This window comes from Brassica oleracea, chromosome C4 (assembly GCF_000695525.1).
Source record: "Brassica oleracea var. oleracea cultivar TO1000 chromosome C4, BOL, whole genome shotgun sequence".
NCBI lineage: Eukaryota > Viridiplantae > Streptophyta > Magnoliopsida > Brassicales > Brassicaceae > Brassica > Brassica oleracea.
The window spans coordinates 35,073,549-35,091,770 of NC_027751.1; the positions used below are offsets into that span (position 1 = coordinate 35,073,549).

At 39.1% G+C, this 18,222-nt stretch overlaps 5 protein-coding genes across 6 annotated transcripts; 3 read left to right on the plus strand and 2 right to left on the minus strand.

The window, feature by feature from the left end:
• Positions 1 to 4,848: 4,848 nt before the first annotated feature.
• LOC106337228 (ER membrane protein complex subunit 10-like) lies at positions 4,849 to 7,211 on the plus strand. 2 transcript variants are annotated; one of them, XM_013776297.1, is made up of 9 exons: positions 4,849 to 5,243; positions 5,395 to 5,457; positions 5,563 to 5,658; positions 6,113 to 6,160; positions 6,265 to 6,336; positions 6,507 to 6,565; positions 6,669 to 6,762; positions 6,860 to 7,005; positions 7,056 to 7,211. In XM_013776297.1, the coding sequence occupies exons 1-8, from the start codon at positions 4,935 to 4,937 to the stop codon at positions 6,998 to 7,000; spliced, it is 882 nt and encodes a 293-aa protein (XP_013631751.1). In that variant the 5' UTR covers positions 4,849 to 4,934; the 3' UTR covers positions 7,001 to 7,005; positions 7,056 to 7,211. The 2 variants fall into 2 exon arrangements, with proteins under 2 accessions (XP_013631751.1, XP_013631750.1); XM_013776296.1 differs by having other exon boundaries at positions 6,860 to 7,211.
• A 325-nt stretch (positions 7,212 to 7,536) lies between these two features.
• On the plus strand, positions 7,537 to 8,073 carry LOC106338740 (putative glutathione S-transferase DHAR4). Its single transcript, XM_013777644.1, is given in 4 exon segments — positions 7,537 to 7,633; positions 7,636 to 7,935; positions 7,938 to 8,015; positions 8,018 to 8,073. Coding segments are annotated over 4 exon segments (531 nt in total).
• Positions 8,074 to 8,210: 137 nt separating this feature from the next.
• LOC106339945 (acyl carrier protein 2, mitochondrial-like) lies at positions 8,211 to 9,132 on the minus strand. The gene is made up of 2 exons (XM_013778810.1): positions 8,863 to 9,132; positions 8,211 to 8,604 (listed from the first exon to the last, which is right to left on the minus strand). The coding sequence occupies exons 1-2, from the start codon at positions 9,079 to 9,081 to the stop codon at positions 8,428 to 8,430; spliced, it is 396 nt and encodes a 131-aa protein (XP_013634264.1). The 5' UTR covers positions 9,082 to 9,132; the 3' UTR covers positions 8,211 to 8,427.
• A 3,388-nt stretch (positions 9,133 to 12,520) lies between these two features.
• On the plus strand, positions 12,521 to 15,052 carry LOC106337110 (GDT1-like protein 3). Its single transcript, XM_013776153.1, has 10 exons — positions 12,521 to 12,665; positions 12,763 to 12,862; positions 12,933 to 13,001; positions 13,119 to 13,250; positions 13,343 to 13,441; positions 13,525 to 13,597; positions 14,003 to 14,091; positions 14,265 to 14,348; positions 14,487 to 14,546; positions 14,672 to 15,052. The coding sequence occupies exons 2-10, from the start codon at positions 12,788 to 12,790 to the stop codon at positions 14,858 to 14,860; spliced, it is 870 nt and encodes a 289-aa protein (XP_013631607.1). The 5' UTR covers positions 12,521 to 12,665; positions 12,763 to 12,787; the 3' UTR covers positions 14,861 to 15,052.
• Positions 15,053 to 15,446: 394 nt separating this feature from the next.
• On the minus strand, positions 15,447 to 17,743 carry LOC106340383 (ABC transporter G family member 19-like). The gene has a single exon (XM_013779263.1). The coding sequence runs from the start codon at positions 17,670 to 17,672 to the stop codon at positions 15,531 to 15,533; it is 2,142 nt and encodes a 713-aa protein (XP_013634717.1). The 5' UTR covers positions 17,673 to 17,743; the 3' UTR covers positions 15,447 to 15,530.
• Positions 17,744 to 18,222: the final 479 nt, after the last annotated feature.

The window sequence follows — 18,222 nt, forward strand, 5'->3', positions numbered from 1 at the left end:
GGAGTCCTCTGGTCCCACCGTACCACCCCGAGGCGAGCAACAGGAGAAACCCCTTTCGCTTTGCTGTACGGAACGGAATGCATGATTCCCGCAGAAGTAGAGTTCCCCGGGGTTCGAAGAAGATTACTTCCCGAACGAGAGGAGCTCAACAATGCAATTCTCCTCGATGATCTCGATCTCATTAACGAGCTCCGAGATCGAGCGCTCATCCGAATCCAAAATTATCAACACACAGCCGCAAAGTACTACAATTCCAACGAACGGAATCGCAGATTTACTCAAGGAGATCTGGTCCTTCGCAAAGTCTTCCAAAACACAGCTGAACGAAACGCGGGAAAACTCGGAGTAAACTGGGAAGGACCTTATAAAATCGAAAAAGTCGTCCGACCGGGCTCCTGCGAAATAGCCAACATGCAAGGCATAAAAATTCCAAGGACCTGGAACGCCATGCATCTCAAAAAATACTATCACTAAACAAACCAACTCACAATGACTTGATCTCCATAAGGAGTACGTAGGCAGTTTGTCGAAAGGCAAATTCAGCTGTCCCCCCTCATTAAAAAGGGGGGGAGTGGATACGTATACTCGTATACTCTCAAACTCGAAAACATCCGACCACGCCTTCGATGGTTCCGACATATCTTAACCGAGCAAATTATTTTTTATCCGCAAAACATTTTCAATATTCGAAAATAAATCAGCCGTTAGGGAGAAGCAGCCTTTGGCATCGCGAGACGTCGCAAAATAAATCAGCCGTTAGGGAGAAGCAGCCTTTGGCATCGAGAGATGCCTCGAGGGTTACTTCTTCCGAACGACGAAAACGGACACTCCGTCAAAAAAATGATGAAAATTTTAACACATATCTTGCGCAAAAAACTCTGAACGACGACATCTGCCACCAAGTTCGGTGCTGATCACATCGAACTCTTGAACGTCCAATGCCGCAGAGCGGCAGGGATTCAAAAGCCACATACGGCCAGTCCCGAAACACGAAATGAGGCCATTTAAGGCCGAAACATCAAACATTAAAAAAAATCTCCCGCAAGAGATCTAAGCAAACTCATCCTCAGAGCTCACGCTCCCTCTTCACCCTTTGATTCGTCCAAGCCTGGAGCCGCATCACCTCCGCCTTCTCCGAGCACCGGATCTTTTCCCTCTGGGCCTTCTGAACACGTCGGAAGAAAGCACGCGGATTTCAGGTCAGCTAGGATGAGATCAAAATCTCCATCCACGTCTGCCAAATCTCCCTTGCAGCCGGACAGTCGGGCCTCTTCGGCCTCTAAGGTCAGAGGAGTCTCACTCAGGAACGACTGAACCACGGCCATCCCGCCCTCAATCGTTGCCAAGGCTAAATCTTTGTTCCGGATGCACTCGAGGGAGCCCAGAAAGGCGGAGATCTTCGCCAAGCGAGCCTAAAACTCAGAACGAAGAGCGTCCTTGGCCTCTCGAATCCCGCGGCTCGCTAACCCTGCATTGCCCTCAATCTGACGCTGAAGACGACGCACCTCTGAAGATTTGGCCTTCCTGGCTTTCTTCTCCTGAGAATCGGAGTCGTGGACGAAGCATCCGGAACGACCGAGCCTGCGAGAGTTCCCGTATCTCACGGAGTTACGACCTCGGTCCCATGACCCGGAGCAATGGCCAGTGCAGAAGAGGACGGGAACTAGGCGCCGGCTCGAAGCTGTTCCTTCTCGGCTTGGTGACTAACTAGTCTCTCTCGAAAGTAGAGATGGTCGGCAACGCAAGCCGGCGCTTCTACCGGAGAAGTCGGAATCGGAGCCGGAGAGGTGGCCTCGCCCATCTCAACATCGGAACTTCTCTTGTCACCATGAGAAGAAGACATGTTAAAGGCAAGAGATTTGGAGCTAGAGAGGTTTTGGAGGTTTGAAGAAGGAAAGGTGTGAAGCAAATGAATGACAAGGAGAAGTATGGGCTCTGAATTTTATATTTTTTAATATACACTTTCTCGAGAATTCTCTTCCGCGGAGTTTGAAGTAAACTTCGTTCAATACGCCCAACTTTGCCAAAATCGTCAAACCGCGCGCTAGAGTCTCGACTCTAACGAGCTGGGGGGTTACGACGAAGTTAACATTCAAAACGTCCGAAGAAGAAAACGAAAAACCTTCTTCGACAAATACTTTTTCGAAATAGATTCTTCCTTACGAAAAGCTTTGCGGAGGAATCACGAGACATCAGACAAGAGCTCGAAAAGGGTCGCTACGCAGCGACCGAACGTGTGTTCTGCTCAATCGCTTCGTAGCGACCGAGCTTTCGTTCCCCTCGTAGCCCAGGCTCTTACCTTGTTGTAACGCCCAAACGCGAATTCGGAATAAGATCTACTTTGCTCTCTTTTCGATTTCTTATACTTTATCGTTATTATTCTTGTGTTCTGATTGCTTGGCGTGTGGTATTAGCAGATATCCGAGACCTCTGGGAAATTAGGTTTTTCCTAGTTTCCTTATTTAAACGGAAACGGAAATCGACAGTGCGAATTTCGGTTCCCACATAAATCTAAACTAAATCTACCATAAATCTTTCAAATAATATTTTCTCCTCCTCCTACTCCCACGATCTTTTCCTCTTGGTTTTTTGTGTTTCTTTCTTCTTCATCCACATAATCACCTCTTCTCTCTATCAATACAACATGGTTCTAATCTATGTTAAATCTGATGAATGGATGTCTAGTTGCAATGAAGAGTGGAAATCTCGCACCATAACTTCTCTTTCAATCTCTTCTTTTATGCATCATCTGAATCATGTGATTGTAATTTGAAGCTGATATTTAATGTGATTTATATGGTTAAACATCAAGGGTCTTTAGCTCAATGGTAGAGCAAATGACTGCAGATCAATAGGTAACCGGTTCGAGACCAGGTGAGCCCTTCTTTATTTTTGCTTCTCTATTATGTTTTTACTCTGCTTCAGGTTTGGATTTGGAATTCAGATACAAGCACTCAAGCCTAATGTTAGACGATCAATGGCAATAAAACTCAAAGGAGAAACACATAAAAATGCTCAAAGAGGTTATTAAACGATAAAAAAAGCAAAACACTAAATCCAGCCACATTCTCGGACCACATATCTTCATAGCTGATAAAATCCATAAACTCGTAACTTTGTGTAATATACGTTAAAATAAGCTGCCGTGCTTGGTCGGGTATTAAGAAAGGATATGGCATGTCTAAGACCTTATTTAAAATTAACTGCAAGTGGCTTAATGGGGCCAAATACAATATTTGTTCCTTACACCCGTAACCCTCGAAGTGATATAATCTCCTAATCACCTATACGTGCTTCTCCATGCACTTAGTTACAGGCTGTGTGTGGTTTAATGAGACCAAACACACTACCTGCTCTATATTGAAAACAACAATCATAGCATGCCAAGACCCTAACCGAAAATAGAGAAAACCCAAGAACCCAAATCCATACCCAAGTTTAAGATCCTGGCAGTTAAAAGATAAACAGGAGCCATAGACATACCCCATAAATGTTTCTCTTAACAAAATGAAGACATAACAATACCAGTAACCAAAGAAAGATGTTACCAGACAATGCCGAGGATCTCTTATTGATGACAGAACCAAAACATGCCAAAACTCCAATTAAGAATGACCTAGCCAACTGACACCAACAATATGAAGCGCATTCCAATACTTGAACAACTCACAGAGATGGACAAAACAATTAAAGAACAATGCTTATAATGATTGTATCCGAGAGACAGCAATAACATCAACACAAAGAGCCAATTTTAATCCAAAGTTTGAACTTATAGAGGGTTTCTACCCTTAACCATAACATCAGAAATAAGATATAAAAAACCAAAAGAAACTCAAAGGAAAACCCGATAAGAACGCTCAGAGAGCTTATGAAAACATATAAAAACCAAGAACCAGAAACCCATGACTGCTCACGAAACCTCTCAGCTTCACCGCTTTTCATGACTCCAGACTTTCCAATTGTAAGAGTGATGCTAAAAAAATTGTAAGCACATCTCTATTTATAGCAAACCCAGTTATCCAACTCCCCTCGCCAAAACACTCGTTGAATCTGAGATTGTGACTTGATGAAGTCTGAGCTCCAAATCCAATCAGAATATCTTGGTATTTTCCCAGATCTTTCCATACCGATATCTCCTTTTTGCGAGACAATCCTTCGTGACCCCGGAAGATATTTTCTTGCCAAATCTCCCTGACTCTTCTGTATCTTTCGGATCATGCCCTCGTGATGATGCTCTTTTTGATTCCATAACAACCATTGAATCCATGGATCCCATCGTTGAAGAACCATTGAAACCCTAATTTGTTTTCACCGTCGCCATCGCCATCGAGGAGAAATACTTTCTATTTTCTTATTATTTTATTATATTATAAGAAAATTACGAAATATTTTATTTATTAGTTTTTAATTAAAAAAAATTAAATAATTTAAGAGTATAATGGTATTAACATTAATCTAAATCCTATTTCCCTAAATAATCTTCCAAAAATCTTATTGAGACAAATCTAAGTTCAAAGTGTCATTTTTTTTCAATTTTCCCTTAATTCTAATCTACAAACCTTTTTAAATAAGGATTAAGGTCAGATTGATGTTTTCATCAGGTTAAAACATTAGAAACCTGTTTATACAGAAGGTGATTATGTTAACTAATTTGAAAACAATTGTGATAAATTAGTTGAATTATTAGTTTAGGAAGACAATTGGGAATGTAAAACATCTGAGTGTTGGTGTGAATAGTTGAAGGAAACAATTGATTTCAATTTCAACCTAAAAAAACGAGAATCATAATTTTTAGGAGTGGGAAGGCGAATAATTGTTAAATACAGAGGGCTCAATTGCAATTTAACGAATCTAAAGTTTGGACAAAACAACTCTCGTGTTCTTCTGTTTGGATCCAAAGTCCAAACCTCTCTCTCGAGACGACGGTGACCATGCCGAATCTCACACTTGTGCTCTTCCTTTCCACTTTATTATTCTCCTCCTCCTTCGCTTTCCAATCAGACGAGCTCCTCCTCGACGACGAGGAGTTTGGTCTTGAGGGAGGATCCCATCCTCGCTCGCCCGAACCAGTTATCACAGATTCACCTCCGAAGCAGACACCGAGTATCCGTAGGCGGTACTCGGATCCTGATCTGGACTCCAAGATCCAATTCACCCTCGAACATGCCTTCGGAGACTCTGATTTCTCCTCCGCCGGTACTTTCTCCGCTCGCCTCAAGACTTGGAGCCATGGTGGTCAGGTCTGCTCTCTTTGCCCCCATCATCGATCAATCGTAGATATTGTTAATTACATAGTGTCTAGAGAATCACTGATAGAGCTTTAGATTTGAAGTGGTATTGCAGATAACTCAAATTGATTTGCTAACTAACCATAAATCTTGTCGGATGCAGACATTAACGAAACTGCGGTTCTCTAGGAATGAGTTTTCTGATGAAGAGAAAGATGCCTTTCAAGTAAGCTATATCCTACAACTGGTTTTTGTTTCTTTTTTTAATTTTAATTTTGGAAAATACAACAAGAATAAAGTTTTGCCTTTGCTGTGAAAACTCGTTTTGTAGAATCTGCTGAAAGGAGATGACTTTTATAGAATAAGACTCCCATCTAATGTTGTCACTCCACCTGGGAGAGAGTATGTGATTGCATCAGTGAGAGCTGTAAGTTCACTTCTTCTCTTTTTTTTTTTTTAATCTTTGATCTCAAGTTTGCAGTTGATATCATCATCTGACTGCCAAAAAGCTTTAGGAGAACTCTTTCTTATAATTACCATTCACATTATCAAATTCTTTTAATCTTCTTTGAGTGATTGGTGCCTGCTTGTAGTTTTGTTCGATTGAGCTCAGATTTCAGACTCCCACTAGGTTAATCTTATTGCAGCTTTTTACAGACATTAACCATTCTCTTCTACATCTTTGAGATAAGATTACTTCTGTGATTCCGTTCAAATTTACTTGTTTTTAGATATAAGTCCAAACCTGTTACCTTTGGAATGGTTAAAACCTAGAAATGTTGCATTGCCATTACTAATTGCTTGCTTTTTGTTATTTTCTTTTCTCTCTTTCCCTCTGCTCAATGTATCTTGTTTTAATACGCTCTAACTTTTGATTACAGAGATGTCTTCCACGGGATGGCTTGGATGAGCATATCGTCATACACATGGTAATATATTCTTTTGGAATCAGTTTCTTACAGTTTAGGTTTCAGCGTCGTGTGACAATTAGTTTCTCGCTATTAACTTGTCACACTTTCCTACTCAATTGCAGGATGGTGCCAACATTTTGGCAGTCAGTTACGGCTCTCCTGGAGCATGCCCGTATCCTCGACAGTTGAAACTTGTAAGTAACACATGTTATCCAATTGTTCTTTGGTTTCAGAATTAAAAGTTTTGATTTTTGGCATGCGTATTCTAAGAACTGAAACCACCTATCCACTGTTGTTTACTGAACCTGGTTCTTAGAATGTTGTTGGTTTAGAGTGTCTGATCAATGTTTTGTGTTTAATATAGCCAGGAAAATGGACATTTAACTCCCACACTATCTTGAAGAGTAGTGAGCAGGCACCAAGGTAGAAACATCAGTTGGTGTACATCTATTTTTATAAACTAACCAAATGGTTTTGAGTTATTGGCATACACATAAACCTTATTTTGTAAATTGTCTATATGCAGAACTCCGATATTCACTGAGGAGATTCTTGGCAGTAGCGAGAATATGGAAGGTGAAGCAGAAGCGCCAGTAGAGAGATCATTTTGGGCAAAATATGTGAGTATTATAGAGTAAACACACATTAGTTTCGTTTATATAATGAAATTATAAATCGTGGATGTGACCTGAAAATAATTGAAATTTGGAACGACAGTGGATGTACTTGATACCACTTGGACTCATAGTGATGAATGCTGTGACACAAGCGAGTAATATGGCTGAAGAACAACCTGCGGGGTCTCAAGGGCAAGCACCAGCAGCGATTCAGCGCGGTTCCGCACCCAGGAGAAGATGATCATTCCTTTCTCAGTTTTTTTTTTTAAATATATCTTTTGTGGAGCTATGTCACTAGAACAACCTGCATTCGTAGGCTAGTTATGGTAACGACCATACTGGTGTTATGACTGGCTTAACATTGTTATTTGATTTTACATGTAGTGACAAATAATTTTAAGACTTCTGTTTGAAGAGTTGAAAGATTTAATAGTTGCATGATTCAGGTTTTATATTATATCTTTTCTAAAACAGTATTTTGAAACATGGTTAATGTGTTGTCACTAAATACTTCTAAATACCGCAAAATTATTAGTTTTTTTAATCATTGCATAAAAGTCAAAACTCGCATAATGCATTGTTAAGGGAAATAAACAACTGAGTAAAGATTCTTTATTAGGACATTAGGAGAGTGTAAAGACGAACTGAAGAATGTTGGGAGGCACGCAAAAACATTTGATTGAATTATATTTATAAACCTCACACATCAAGGCTTGTTGTAGGCTCGTCATGACTTGTATATATCCACTATAAAATGGTATGCTATCGAACAAAAAAATGGGAATAGAAGTCTGCGTGAAGGCCGCTTCAGGTGCACCTGATGTTCTTGGTGACTGTCCTTTCAGTCAAAGGGTTCTTGTCACCTTAGAGGAGAAGACCCTTACAAGACTCATCTCATCAACACTTCACTCATACCCCACTGGTTCTTGGCTATTAGTCCCGAGGGAAAGTTTCCGTTGGTGAAGTTCGATGACGATGAGAATTGGGTGGCTGATTCCGATGTTATAGTTGGAATCATCGAGGAGAAGTATCCGGAGCCTTCCCTGGTGATGGTTCCTCCCGAGTTTGCCTCTCTGGGATCCAATATCATCGGTGGTTTTATCATGTTTCTGAAGAGCAAAGATCATGCCAATGACGGAACTGAGAAGGTTTTGTTGGATGAGCTCGAGGCGTTGGACAATTCGTGGTTGGTGAAACTCTCAAGGCGGCGGATTGGAACCTAGCGGCGAAGCTTTACCATCTAGATATCGCGTTAGGAATTTCAAGGAATGGCCTGTCCCTGAGAACCCGACCAATGTCCAATGTTTTCTTTGAAATCTTTTTAAATCGAATAATATGCTGTTCTTACGCAAAGATTAAAATAACTCACCACATAAAGATGCTACAGAATATATAACTAACTAGTGGTATGTATCAATCATATAAAATTTGCATAGAAACATCAAAGAAAATGAAGGAAGAAAATTCTGAAACACCTTAATACAAGTCTCGGTTGATGAAATAAGACCGTCTCCATATGCTATATTATGATCCACTACCATATGACTCCAAATTAATTACAATCTTCACAGATGCTTAAAGAAGATTTCTAGATGCATTAACAACCATGAGAGAAAAAAACTGAAAATGTCTCACTCTAGCAAAAGAAACATGTTTGATTTTCATGACTCATTTAGCCTGTGGGTGGGAAGCAATAAACTCAACAGCAAGATCGACGGACTGTATCTTATCTGCTTCGTTATCAGGTATCTCGAATCCAAACTCTTCTTCGAGTGCCATAACCACCTCCACTGTGTCCAAACTATCCAACCCTAGATCATTCTGAAAGTGTGCCTTTGCTGTCACCTGCAACAACACGAAGCACACATACTTTTAAAGTATCAAGTCAACTCAAACAAATATATTTGCTTCATCAGGTTCTTGTCCACATAAAGTAAAAAACAAGACAAAAAAACACAAGAGACCACTAAACTTTCAGCTTATATCATCAAACCTATCGCCAAGTAATGCTTGTTTCGATTTCGACACATAAGAAGAAACTATCATTCCAATAACAAAATCAAACTAAATGGGTTTTCAGATTGGTGGAGGTAGAAGAATTACCTTCGAAGGCTCTACTTTCTGGAAAGTTTTGACGACAGAGACAACACGATCTGTGACTTCGGATTTGTCGAGGAATGATCCTCTGACTTCCTCTGAGAAACAACGACGAAGAATAACGTACAAGGGAACTACGCCTCGATGAGAAGTGATGCTGGAGCTTCGGAGAGCAGGCGTGACATTGACTCTAAGGTATCGAAGTAGCGCATTTCTGGACGCCATTCCTTGCTACACAAATAAACCCTAGAACCTTCTCTTTCTCTCCTTTAACGGAGGTCGAAGGCGATTTCGTTACACGAGTTGCTAAACGTCGTCGTATAGACCCAAGCATTGGACTCTTGTGCAAATAATCTGAATCCGGAGCCCATTACGTAAAAATGGTAGGCCACAGATTCACAATTAATATAATCTTTTTTTTGGTCAATCGCAGTTCATATTATCTTTGACTAAAAATCTCTAGTCAAATAATAATTTTTGTTGTCGTAAAAAATAAAATAATAATTTTTGAAAGTCTAAACAAGCGGAGATGAATGGAAAAAAAGATGTATGACCAAATAAATCAAAAGATCGTACAAACGTAATGATTGTTTCAGTAGTTTTTAATTTTAGTTTTTAGTTTTTAAATTTTAGTGTCAGAACAGGAGGAGATTCACGAAGCTATGTTTGACATTGGCCCTCATCGTGCTCCGGGACCAGATGGCTTTTCTGCTGCTTTTTATCACCAATATTGGGAGGATATCAAGCCTGAAATTATTGATGAAGTGCATAATTTCTTTGTAGAGGATGCTTTTGATGGACAGCTTAACCACACTAACATATGCCTTACTCCCAAAGTCTACCCACCCTCTGATGTCTGATTTCCGACCTATAGCGCTGTGTAATGTAGCATATAAGTTTATCTCCAAAATTCTTGTCAACCGACTGAAGAAGCATCTCCACAATCTCATTACTGAGAATCAACAAGCATTCATACCAGGGCGAATCATTACTAATAATATCATTATTGCATATGAGATCTTTCACCCGCTAAAGGCTCGAAAGAGACAAGCAACCTCTTACATGGCAGTAAAGACAGATATCACTAAGGCTTATGATCGGCTTGAGTGGGCTTTTCTTGAAGAGACGATGAGGAGGATGGGATTTAACCGCAAGTGGACCAAGTGGATCATGACATGTGTTTCTACTGTTACTTTCTCTGTACTTATCAATGGTTCACCTGAGGGCTTCATCACGCCAGAGAGAGGTATAAGACAGGGAGACCCATTTTCTCCCTATCTTTTTTTATTATGCGCTGAAGTCCTCTCACATATGATGAATAAAGCCATGGAAGATAGGTCGTTGGGAGGAATAAAGATATCAAATCAGGCCCCTGCTGTTAATCATCTGATGTTTGCAGATGACTCCTTATTCTTTGGATTGGCAAATCCACGTGCTGGTCGAAAGATGTAAGCTATTCTTCACACTTATGCAAGTGATCTGATTTTTGGTCATTTTATTGATTGTGGATCGTAAGTTTAAGTGGAACGTTGATTTTTTTAACACTGGTCAAATCTTATTGCATCATCATTTAATATCTATTTTATTACATATGATAGATCAACTACTTCCAGCATATGCAAACATGATGGACAACTTCACGAACATCGATTCCACGATGTAGCTCTCCCCGTAATACTTGGATCAACAAACGGTTATGCATGTACGACATCATCGATGGATAGGCTCTTTCCGCAGCATATGATCACAACGAACGGTTCTGCCTACAGTATTTTGGAACCTCATCCTATAATCTGCAAGAAATTGTGCTTCCTCTTGAAATCAAATCCCAGACATGGTGTAGAAACCTTTAAACTTTGAACACTAGGCCACGGTGCTTCCACAAGAAATGGTGGGACATTGATTTTGTAAATAATTTTGTAAAGGTGGTAGCCAGAATATTCTTTTAGTTTCTCGACAAATAAATCGAATTCAAAAATTTGAACCAAAATCGACTCAATAAAAGGAAATCCAAAAACCGATATGAACCCGACATGAACACCAAATTGATTCCGTTTTACGGTATTCCAAGTCATGGGTTTTGTCCTAACCAAACCCCAAAAAAATCCCAAACTCGGTTTATTTGTCCGAACCAAACCTGAACTCAAACAGATATCCAAAAAAAAACAAAAAAATAAAATTCCCAAAAGAACTTGTACCAATCCTATCAATCCCTAATACATATCCAAAATACACATGAGATATTATTTAGTACCTAAAATAATGATCTATTACATGAATAATTAACTTACATACTTAGTTTAATATATATTTTTGGTTTGGGTTAATATTGATGTTTTTATGTTTTGACAATTACAATGGGAGTTCAATTATGAATAAATTTGTTTCTAATATTATATATATATTAAGTTTAAATAGTATATCTTAGGTTTATAGAATTGCTAATTATTAATTTTAATTTGTTTATGTTTCATTATGTATGATTCTCGTTCGTACAAGGCTTTGGGATGTCATGATATGTTTGATGTTGTAACATATACTTCAAGAAAAAGTTGTGTATAGTTGATAGACGAGTCCCTCGAAATATTTTGAAGGACAAAAATATAGTTTAAAGAAGCGACATAAACAAATTTATTGAGTTTAATCAACTACAAATCAATATTTTTGGAATCGATAATCCGATTAATATCCAAAACCAAAACTATTTCCAAACAATTAGTTAGATCTTAGACATGTAAATCGAATTGAATAATATTTCGTATTTAACTAGATCTTAGACATATAACTGGAATGAATCCAAACCAAAATCCTATTGGAACCCCTATCACCCAACCCAACATCTAGGGTCTAACTGGTGACCAAGGAATGAAAGAGAATAATGCATTATTTGCTATTCATAATTTTTTTTACCATTTATAAGAAATTATTTTTCCTTTTTATTCCTTCTCATTCTTTTTATTCTAGAGGAATATAGAACAAATTTGTTCCTCGCTAAAATTGATAAAGAATAATTTTCCTCTTCATTCCTCGAATTTTATTCCTCTGTATTTTTCCCTACTCATTCCTAAGGTGTGACCGGTAACCATCATAGGAACAATAGGAACATATTGGAAATGAATTAGTAGGAATAAAATTTTAGGAATGATGAAGAATTATAGTTCCTTATCAAAATTAATGAAGAATTGATTTGTACTATAATTCTCTGCAAACAAATGAATGAAGAGGAATAAAAAGGAAAACATATTCTTTGATAAAAAGTTTGAATATTAAAGAACATAGTGTTCTTCTTCATTCTCTTGGTCACCAGTCACATCCCTAATGTTCATATAATGGTCACCAGTTATACCCTTAGTTATATTTTTTTCTCGGCTGAATATTCATTTAGTTATAGTGAATGTTAACTTTGTAATATAGTCTAAAGTTCCAAAAAATAATAAATATATATATATATGATATTTAAAAATTTTAAGTTTATAAATAAATTTTTCATTTTTTGTTATTATCAATTATCAATTAAGTAAATCAATTGTAATTCCATAAATTTAATTAATTTTCTAAAAATTTATAAATTACTACTAAATAATCTAAAATTTATAATAAGGTAGTAAATTTTATATAAAAATATTTCAGTATTTATATATGTTTATTATGTAAAACCGTGTGTGTTTTTTTTTTCTTTTTGATGACAAAAAAAAAACACACCATTCAAATCGCACACAGATCTCTGTTTCGCAGCAGCATCGCAAGGATTATTCACACGCTCACCAAGCCCTCAGCGATTCTCCCAATGATTTTCTGAATCGTAACTCGTAAGCAAAATTTTTATCATTTTTCTCAGATCCCAACCTCTCACTTTCTCAGATTTAGAAATTGAAACCGATTCATCTTCTTCGTCGCCAATCACAGATCTGTTCAACTCTCGCATCACCTCATGGGTTTCGTCACTCGCCTGCTTCTCGTGTCCACCATCTTCTTCTTGATCTTCGTTTCCGCCATCTCTGCGCAGGTATACCATTTTCCTCCACGGATTCGTCTCTGTTCTTTATATATTAACTGATTGTTGCTTCGTTTACTAGGACTTTGGGGTTGATAATGAGACGCAGGAATCGGAAGGATCTCGTAAAGAGCTTGGCCGTCGTGGAATGGTGATTCGATCTGCTTTTTGCTGCTTTTTCGAATTGAAATCTCTATTAAGCTTTTCTTTTTTCAGATTCGAATTCTGGTGGAATCTAGCTTTAATTTATTCTTTATTTGATTTGAAGATTGGCACTGAACGAATTGGACTGGATGCTGCTGGTGACAATCTTGGTGATCTTGGTTTGAACCTCGATGCCACTGGCCCTGGTGTCTTTGATGCTTTGTTCTCGAGTTTCTCCATGATTCTTGTCACCGAGGTTCGTCTCCCTGTTAAAATTTTGTCTTGATTTGGTTCAAGTCATAACAAAGTCAAGTTATAGTGTAATCTTTATTGCTCATCATATGTCAGATTGGCGATGAGACTTTTATAATAGCGGCACTTATGGCTATGCGACACCCTAAAGCTACTGTTTTGTCTGGTGCACTTTCAGCTTTGTTTGTTATGACCGTAAGTGCTAAAGATTATTTGGATTTTCATTTTTCTGTAAAGGGTATGTGTATTCGTTATGATTTTTCCTTTATTCTATATAGATACTTTCTACTGGACTTGGTAGGATAGTGCCAAACTTGATTTCTAGGAAGCACACTAATAGCGCTGCTACAGGTATGTAGAGTGCGCCATTGTTAACATTTCATTTTTTGTGTTATTGGTATATTCTTTTGTTAGCTGAGAAATATGTAACCACTAGTCTGTATACTATATGGTTATGAGTTTTGTCCTCCATTTCGTGTTGACCGAAGCTTACAACTTGTCCAAATCATATTTTATTGCGTCTTATGATCACAATTAACAACTCTAGCTGACTTGAACTGTATATCTTGGTATCTAAGTTTATCTCGCATTATGAAATGTAAGGATTTTGAGTTGTCTTATAGAAAGGCAACTATCATCATTACTGATTTTTCATGCTTCTGTCAGCATTGTTGCACGTAACTAGAAGTTTATGTGGGTCCTTCGTTTTTTAGTCTGAGTCCTCACTTGAAGGATCATACATCTTTGATCATGCAGTTCTCTATGCGTTTTTTGGTCTACGACTTCTCTACATTGCTTGGAGGTCATCTGATTCAAAGTCGAATCAGAAGAAGGAAATGGAGGAAGTAAGTAGTTCTCGAGCCACATGTGTTGCCAGTTGTTTGCTTCTTGCTATAGATTTTGCAAAACGTTCTTAGTAGTTACTCACATTAAAAGTTAGAGTTATCTTTCCATTCTCTATTCCTGGACTGGTTTATGAACTATGATGTTGACTAACTTCCAACTATTTGTGGTAAAGGTTGAGGAGAAGCTTGAGTCAGGCCAAGGGAAGACACCCTTCCGTCGCTTTTTCTCAAGATTTTGTACCCCAATATTTCTAGAGGTGTTCTTCTATTCCGCATCTTAGATGCTTTCGAGTGTTTTGCTTACAGCTAAAAGTATATTGATCATACTTGCCAGTAATTGAGCTTTGAATTTCTTAAGGTTTGAACTTTGACCCATCTCTTTTATCTATGCGCAGTCCTTCATTTTAACCTTTCTAGCCGAATGGGGAGACCGTAGCCAGATTGCAACAATAGCTGTAAGAGAGAACCCCTTTCATCTCTCATATATCTAACTTCCTACGAAACCTAACCAGTCTTTGGACTTTGCCCGCTGAGATTAAACTTGTGTGGTTAAAACAATCTACTTGTGTCTCATGTGAAGTTGGCGACGCACAAGAACGCTATAGGAGTGGCGATAGGAGCATCAGTAGGACACACAATTTGTACATCGCTGGCGGTTGTAGGAGGAAGCATGTTGGCTTCAAGGATCTCACAACGCACGGTCGCAACTGTTGGGGGCTTACTCTTCCTTGGCTTTTCAGTCTCTTCCTACTTCTACCCTCCACTATAGCTGTTTTGCTATATGCCGTACTTTCTGCAACCTATATGACTATATGTGCTTCTTTCTTTTACTTGCGAAAAATGAGTGTTAGAGACATTGTCTAAGTAAAGTAACTCTCTGTATTATTTTTTTTCCCTTGGATCGTTGTATGGGTTCGATGGCGAAACCAAAGTAATCCAAAGCCAATTGCTTTTGCTTCAAGTGTAACGAAACTAATTGTGTCATTGACTGATTGGTGAGCATTCTAGTAGCTGAGATGAGAGTAATTCAAAGTGGAGGAATTGATCGTAAATAAGTTAGATTAAAGAAATGTTCAATTAGTTTTGAAAACCCGTGTCACGAAACAAAATCTGACAGATGCATGTGTATGCGTGTTGATTGTTAACATCTCAGGCACTTTTGAGACGCACACATTAAAGAGGGAGAGATTGAAGATGTATGATCCGAGCAAAGTTGAAATAGTTCATGAAGCACAACATGAATTAATGCACGAAGAAACAATGTGACATGGAGCCAACTGAAGTTTTCATCCGAATAGTAAAATTCGATAAGTGAACCTTCGTTCAACGTTTAACCAGCGTATTCCCGTATTTTAGAATAGCTCAAAACTACAACAAGCGAGAATCTAATACACTTTGAAGTTTCAAGCCTTATTTAAATATTTTTATGGCGACTACTTTCACGTCCTCTTATTTTTGCTCCCGAACAGCAACGCGAAGTAAAACAAGATCCTAAAGAAGAGCCCCGAAGCTAACGTGATCCACAAGCAATCCCACTTACTCAGTTGAGGAATACCTTGCTGTGAAAGAAAGTCAGGCCCCGTCCTCAAGCACGTGGACTGTGTTATCCTAGTGCTTAGAGATCTACTTAGAGTTTCAAGAAGCTCCACCTTTTTCATATCGCTAACTCCTCCGAGAAGGGTACCCTCAAATACTTGGACTCCCTTGACAAAGCAACGAGACGGGTCATCAAACTCATTGATTAACACTGCTTCGTATGGATACTTTATCGGTGAAATGTAATGAAACCAGATCCAGTAGCTCGGTATACGATCACGGACAACGTAAAAGCCACTCAAGAGTAAACAGTAGGCGACATAGGCAATGGTGACCATGTAACTCAACATGATATGCGGAACAAGACCGGATATGAAAGTAACGACGGAGGATCCAGACCAAAACGAGGCGTAGATTATGAGGCAATAGAAGACGAAGCCTTCTAAGCCGCCACGCAAACCAACGGTCCAGAATGTTATCGTGGAGAATACCAAGGAAGGAGCAATAAGCTGCGGGAGAGACACCAGCGAGTGGGAGATGACATAGGAAGATGTTCTGTACGCATTGCGTGATGTCTCTCTCAAGAAAATGTATCGTTCTTGGATAAAAACCGGGACATTGTCTAAACATAAGTAGAACGTCGTGGGAACGACAAATGCGAAGAAAGTCAGTCTCTCTTGTGCACCTCTTGGAGTGTTGTCCAGCTTCCAGTAGACAGTGGCCAAGAGAAATGCAGTGACCATAACGATGGCGATCCGTGTTCCTAGGAGCTCAGGCATCCGGATCCAGTTTCTCATGTAACGTTTGGCTAAGATGAACGTTTCGAATAGTGACGGGTTCGTGTATGAAGATACTGTTTCCATGGAGGTGAAATTAGTAGCTCCAGATGAGCCCGAGACTAGTTTGCCTCTTGATACACTCTCAATTATTGCTTCTTTTAAGGATAACCCTTGTGGGGTGGGTCGAGCTGATTGGCTGAGTCCACAACTGTCTTGCTGCCACTTCTCATTGAACTCTACCAACTCTCTTGTTCCTTCGGTGGATCCTTCTAGTTTTCGAACTAAATCGAGTGCGAACTCGGTGATGTTCTCTTTCTCAGGGATTGTATGTCCCAAGTTAGAGAAGAATCGAGGAAGGCTAGCCGGAGAGCCACTAAAAACATTCTTTCCGCGAGATAAGATGATAAGGCGATCAAGCAAGTCTATGATACGAGTGCTTGGTTGATGGATCGACATAACAACAACGCTGCCACTTTGAGCGATTCGTTTAAGAACCTGCACCACCATAAACGCGTTGCTGGAATCCAACCCCGACGTAGGCTCGTCTAGGAACAAGACAATAGGGTCGTGGATGATTTCGATACCGATTGAAACGCGTCGCCGCTCTCCACCGGAGACGCCACGGTGTCCTTCGTCTCCTATAACTGTGTCAGCCGCGTCTCTGAGGCCTAGCTGGTCGATGAGGGCTTGGACACGCTCCATCTTCTTTGACTTGGGGAAGCTTCTTGGGAGACGAAACTCGGAAGCAAACATTAAGGTTTCTTTAACGGTGAGCATCGGGAAGAGAAGATCGTCTTGCATCACGTATGCTGATATCACTTTCAACAGTTGCGACTGCAAAACATTCTCCCCGTTTAGTGTCACAGAGCCTCTGAGACTCTCCTTCGCAACACGTCCCGCCAGTGCATCGATCAAGGTTGACTTTCCGGCTCCGCTTGCACCGAGAACGGCGAGGATGTTTCCATCACAAGCCTCTCCGGAAACATCATCGAGTAGAGTCTTCACTGTATCGGAGCTTCGAGGCCTCGAGAAATCAAACCACCGGCGAAATGTCACGTTGTATTCAAGTTTGTTAAAGGCTAAGACAAAACGCACGGGTTTTACGTGCAAAGCCTCGACATCTATAATGCTATGAACCGGATCATCGCTTCTGGCGACAGAGCTCGACTCTTCCTTCCGGAAACTGTCGCAGTCTGTCAGCAACTCCACGAGCGTAGGTGATCCGACGGAAATGGCACAGTGCGGTTCCTCGAAAGCACGTTGCATGTCTCAGTATTTTAAGTGATAAAATGGTAAAAATACAGCGTCGTTATTACCGTTTTAAGTTACGGAATCAAACTGATATGCTTTCTTAGTACTGTTTTTCTTAATAATGGACAAGAGTGGTCCGCTACGTTGAGTATTTATAAGTAAACAATAATCTATATTAGTAAAAAAAAAATACACATTTGAAAATGTTCTTACTTCATTAATTAAACTCTCTATTTTTTTCTTGTCTTTTCCAGTTGCATTTATGAAATATCTTAAAACGAATAAAACTGCCTAATTTATTACTTGTCTTTTCAGTTACATTAATGAAATATGCTTAAATGAATTTAAACTTCCTATTTTATTGTTTGTCTTTTTCAGTTACCTTAATGAAATATTCTTAAATAAATTTGGACATAATGTCATTTAATCAACCAAAAAAACTCATGAGTTATCCTTACGTGCATAATTTTAATAATGGAGATTTTTAAAAACGTGCATCATTAAAATGTTACCTAAAACATGCAGCACTAATATATAACATGCATCAATAAAACTAGAATTTGAC

Bases quoted from the DNA above. Each gene is read 5' to 3' on its own strand.
- LOC106337228 (XM_013776296.1), top strand. From the start codon at position 4,935: ATGCCGAATCTCACACTTGTGCTCTTCCTTTCCACTTTATTATTCTCC. The intron at 5,458-5,562 runs GTAAGCTATATC...CTCGTTTTGTAG, and splicing joins AAGAGAAAGATGCCTTTCAA to AATCTGCTGAAAGGAGATGA. The intron at 6,161-6,264 runs GTAATATATTCT...ACTCAATTGCAG, and splicing joins AGCATATCGTCATACACATG to GATGGTGCCAACATTTTGGC.
- LOC106339945 (XM_013778810.1), bottom strand. From the start codon at position 9,081: ATGGCGTCCAGAAATGCGCTACTTCGATACCTTAGAGTCAATGTCACG. The intron at 8,605-8,862 runs GTAATTCTTCTA...GTGTTGTTGCAG, and splicing joins AGAAAGTAGAGCCTTCGAAG to GTGACAGCAAAGGCACACTT.
- LOC106337110 (XM_013776153.1), top strand. From the start codon at position 12,788: ATGGGTTTCGTCACTCGCCTGCTTCTCGTGTCCACCATCTTCTTCTTG. The intron at 12,863-12,932 runs GTATACCATTTT...TTCGTTTACTAG, and splicing joins TTTCCGCCATCTCTGCGCAG to GACTTTGGGGTTGATAATGA. The intron at 13,002-13,118 runs GTGATTCGATCT...TTTGATTTGAAG, and splicing joins AGCTTGGCCGTCGTGGAATG to ATTGGCACTGAACGAATTGG.
- LOC106340383 (XM_013779263.1), bottom strand. From the start codon at position 17,672: ATGCAACGTGCTTTCGAGGAACCGCACTGTGCCATTTCCGTCGGATCA.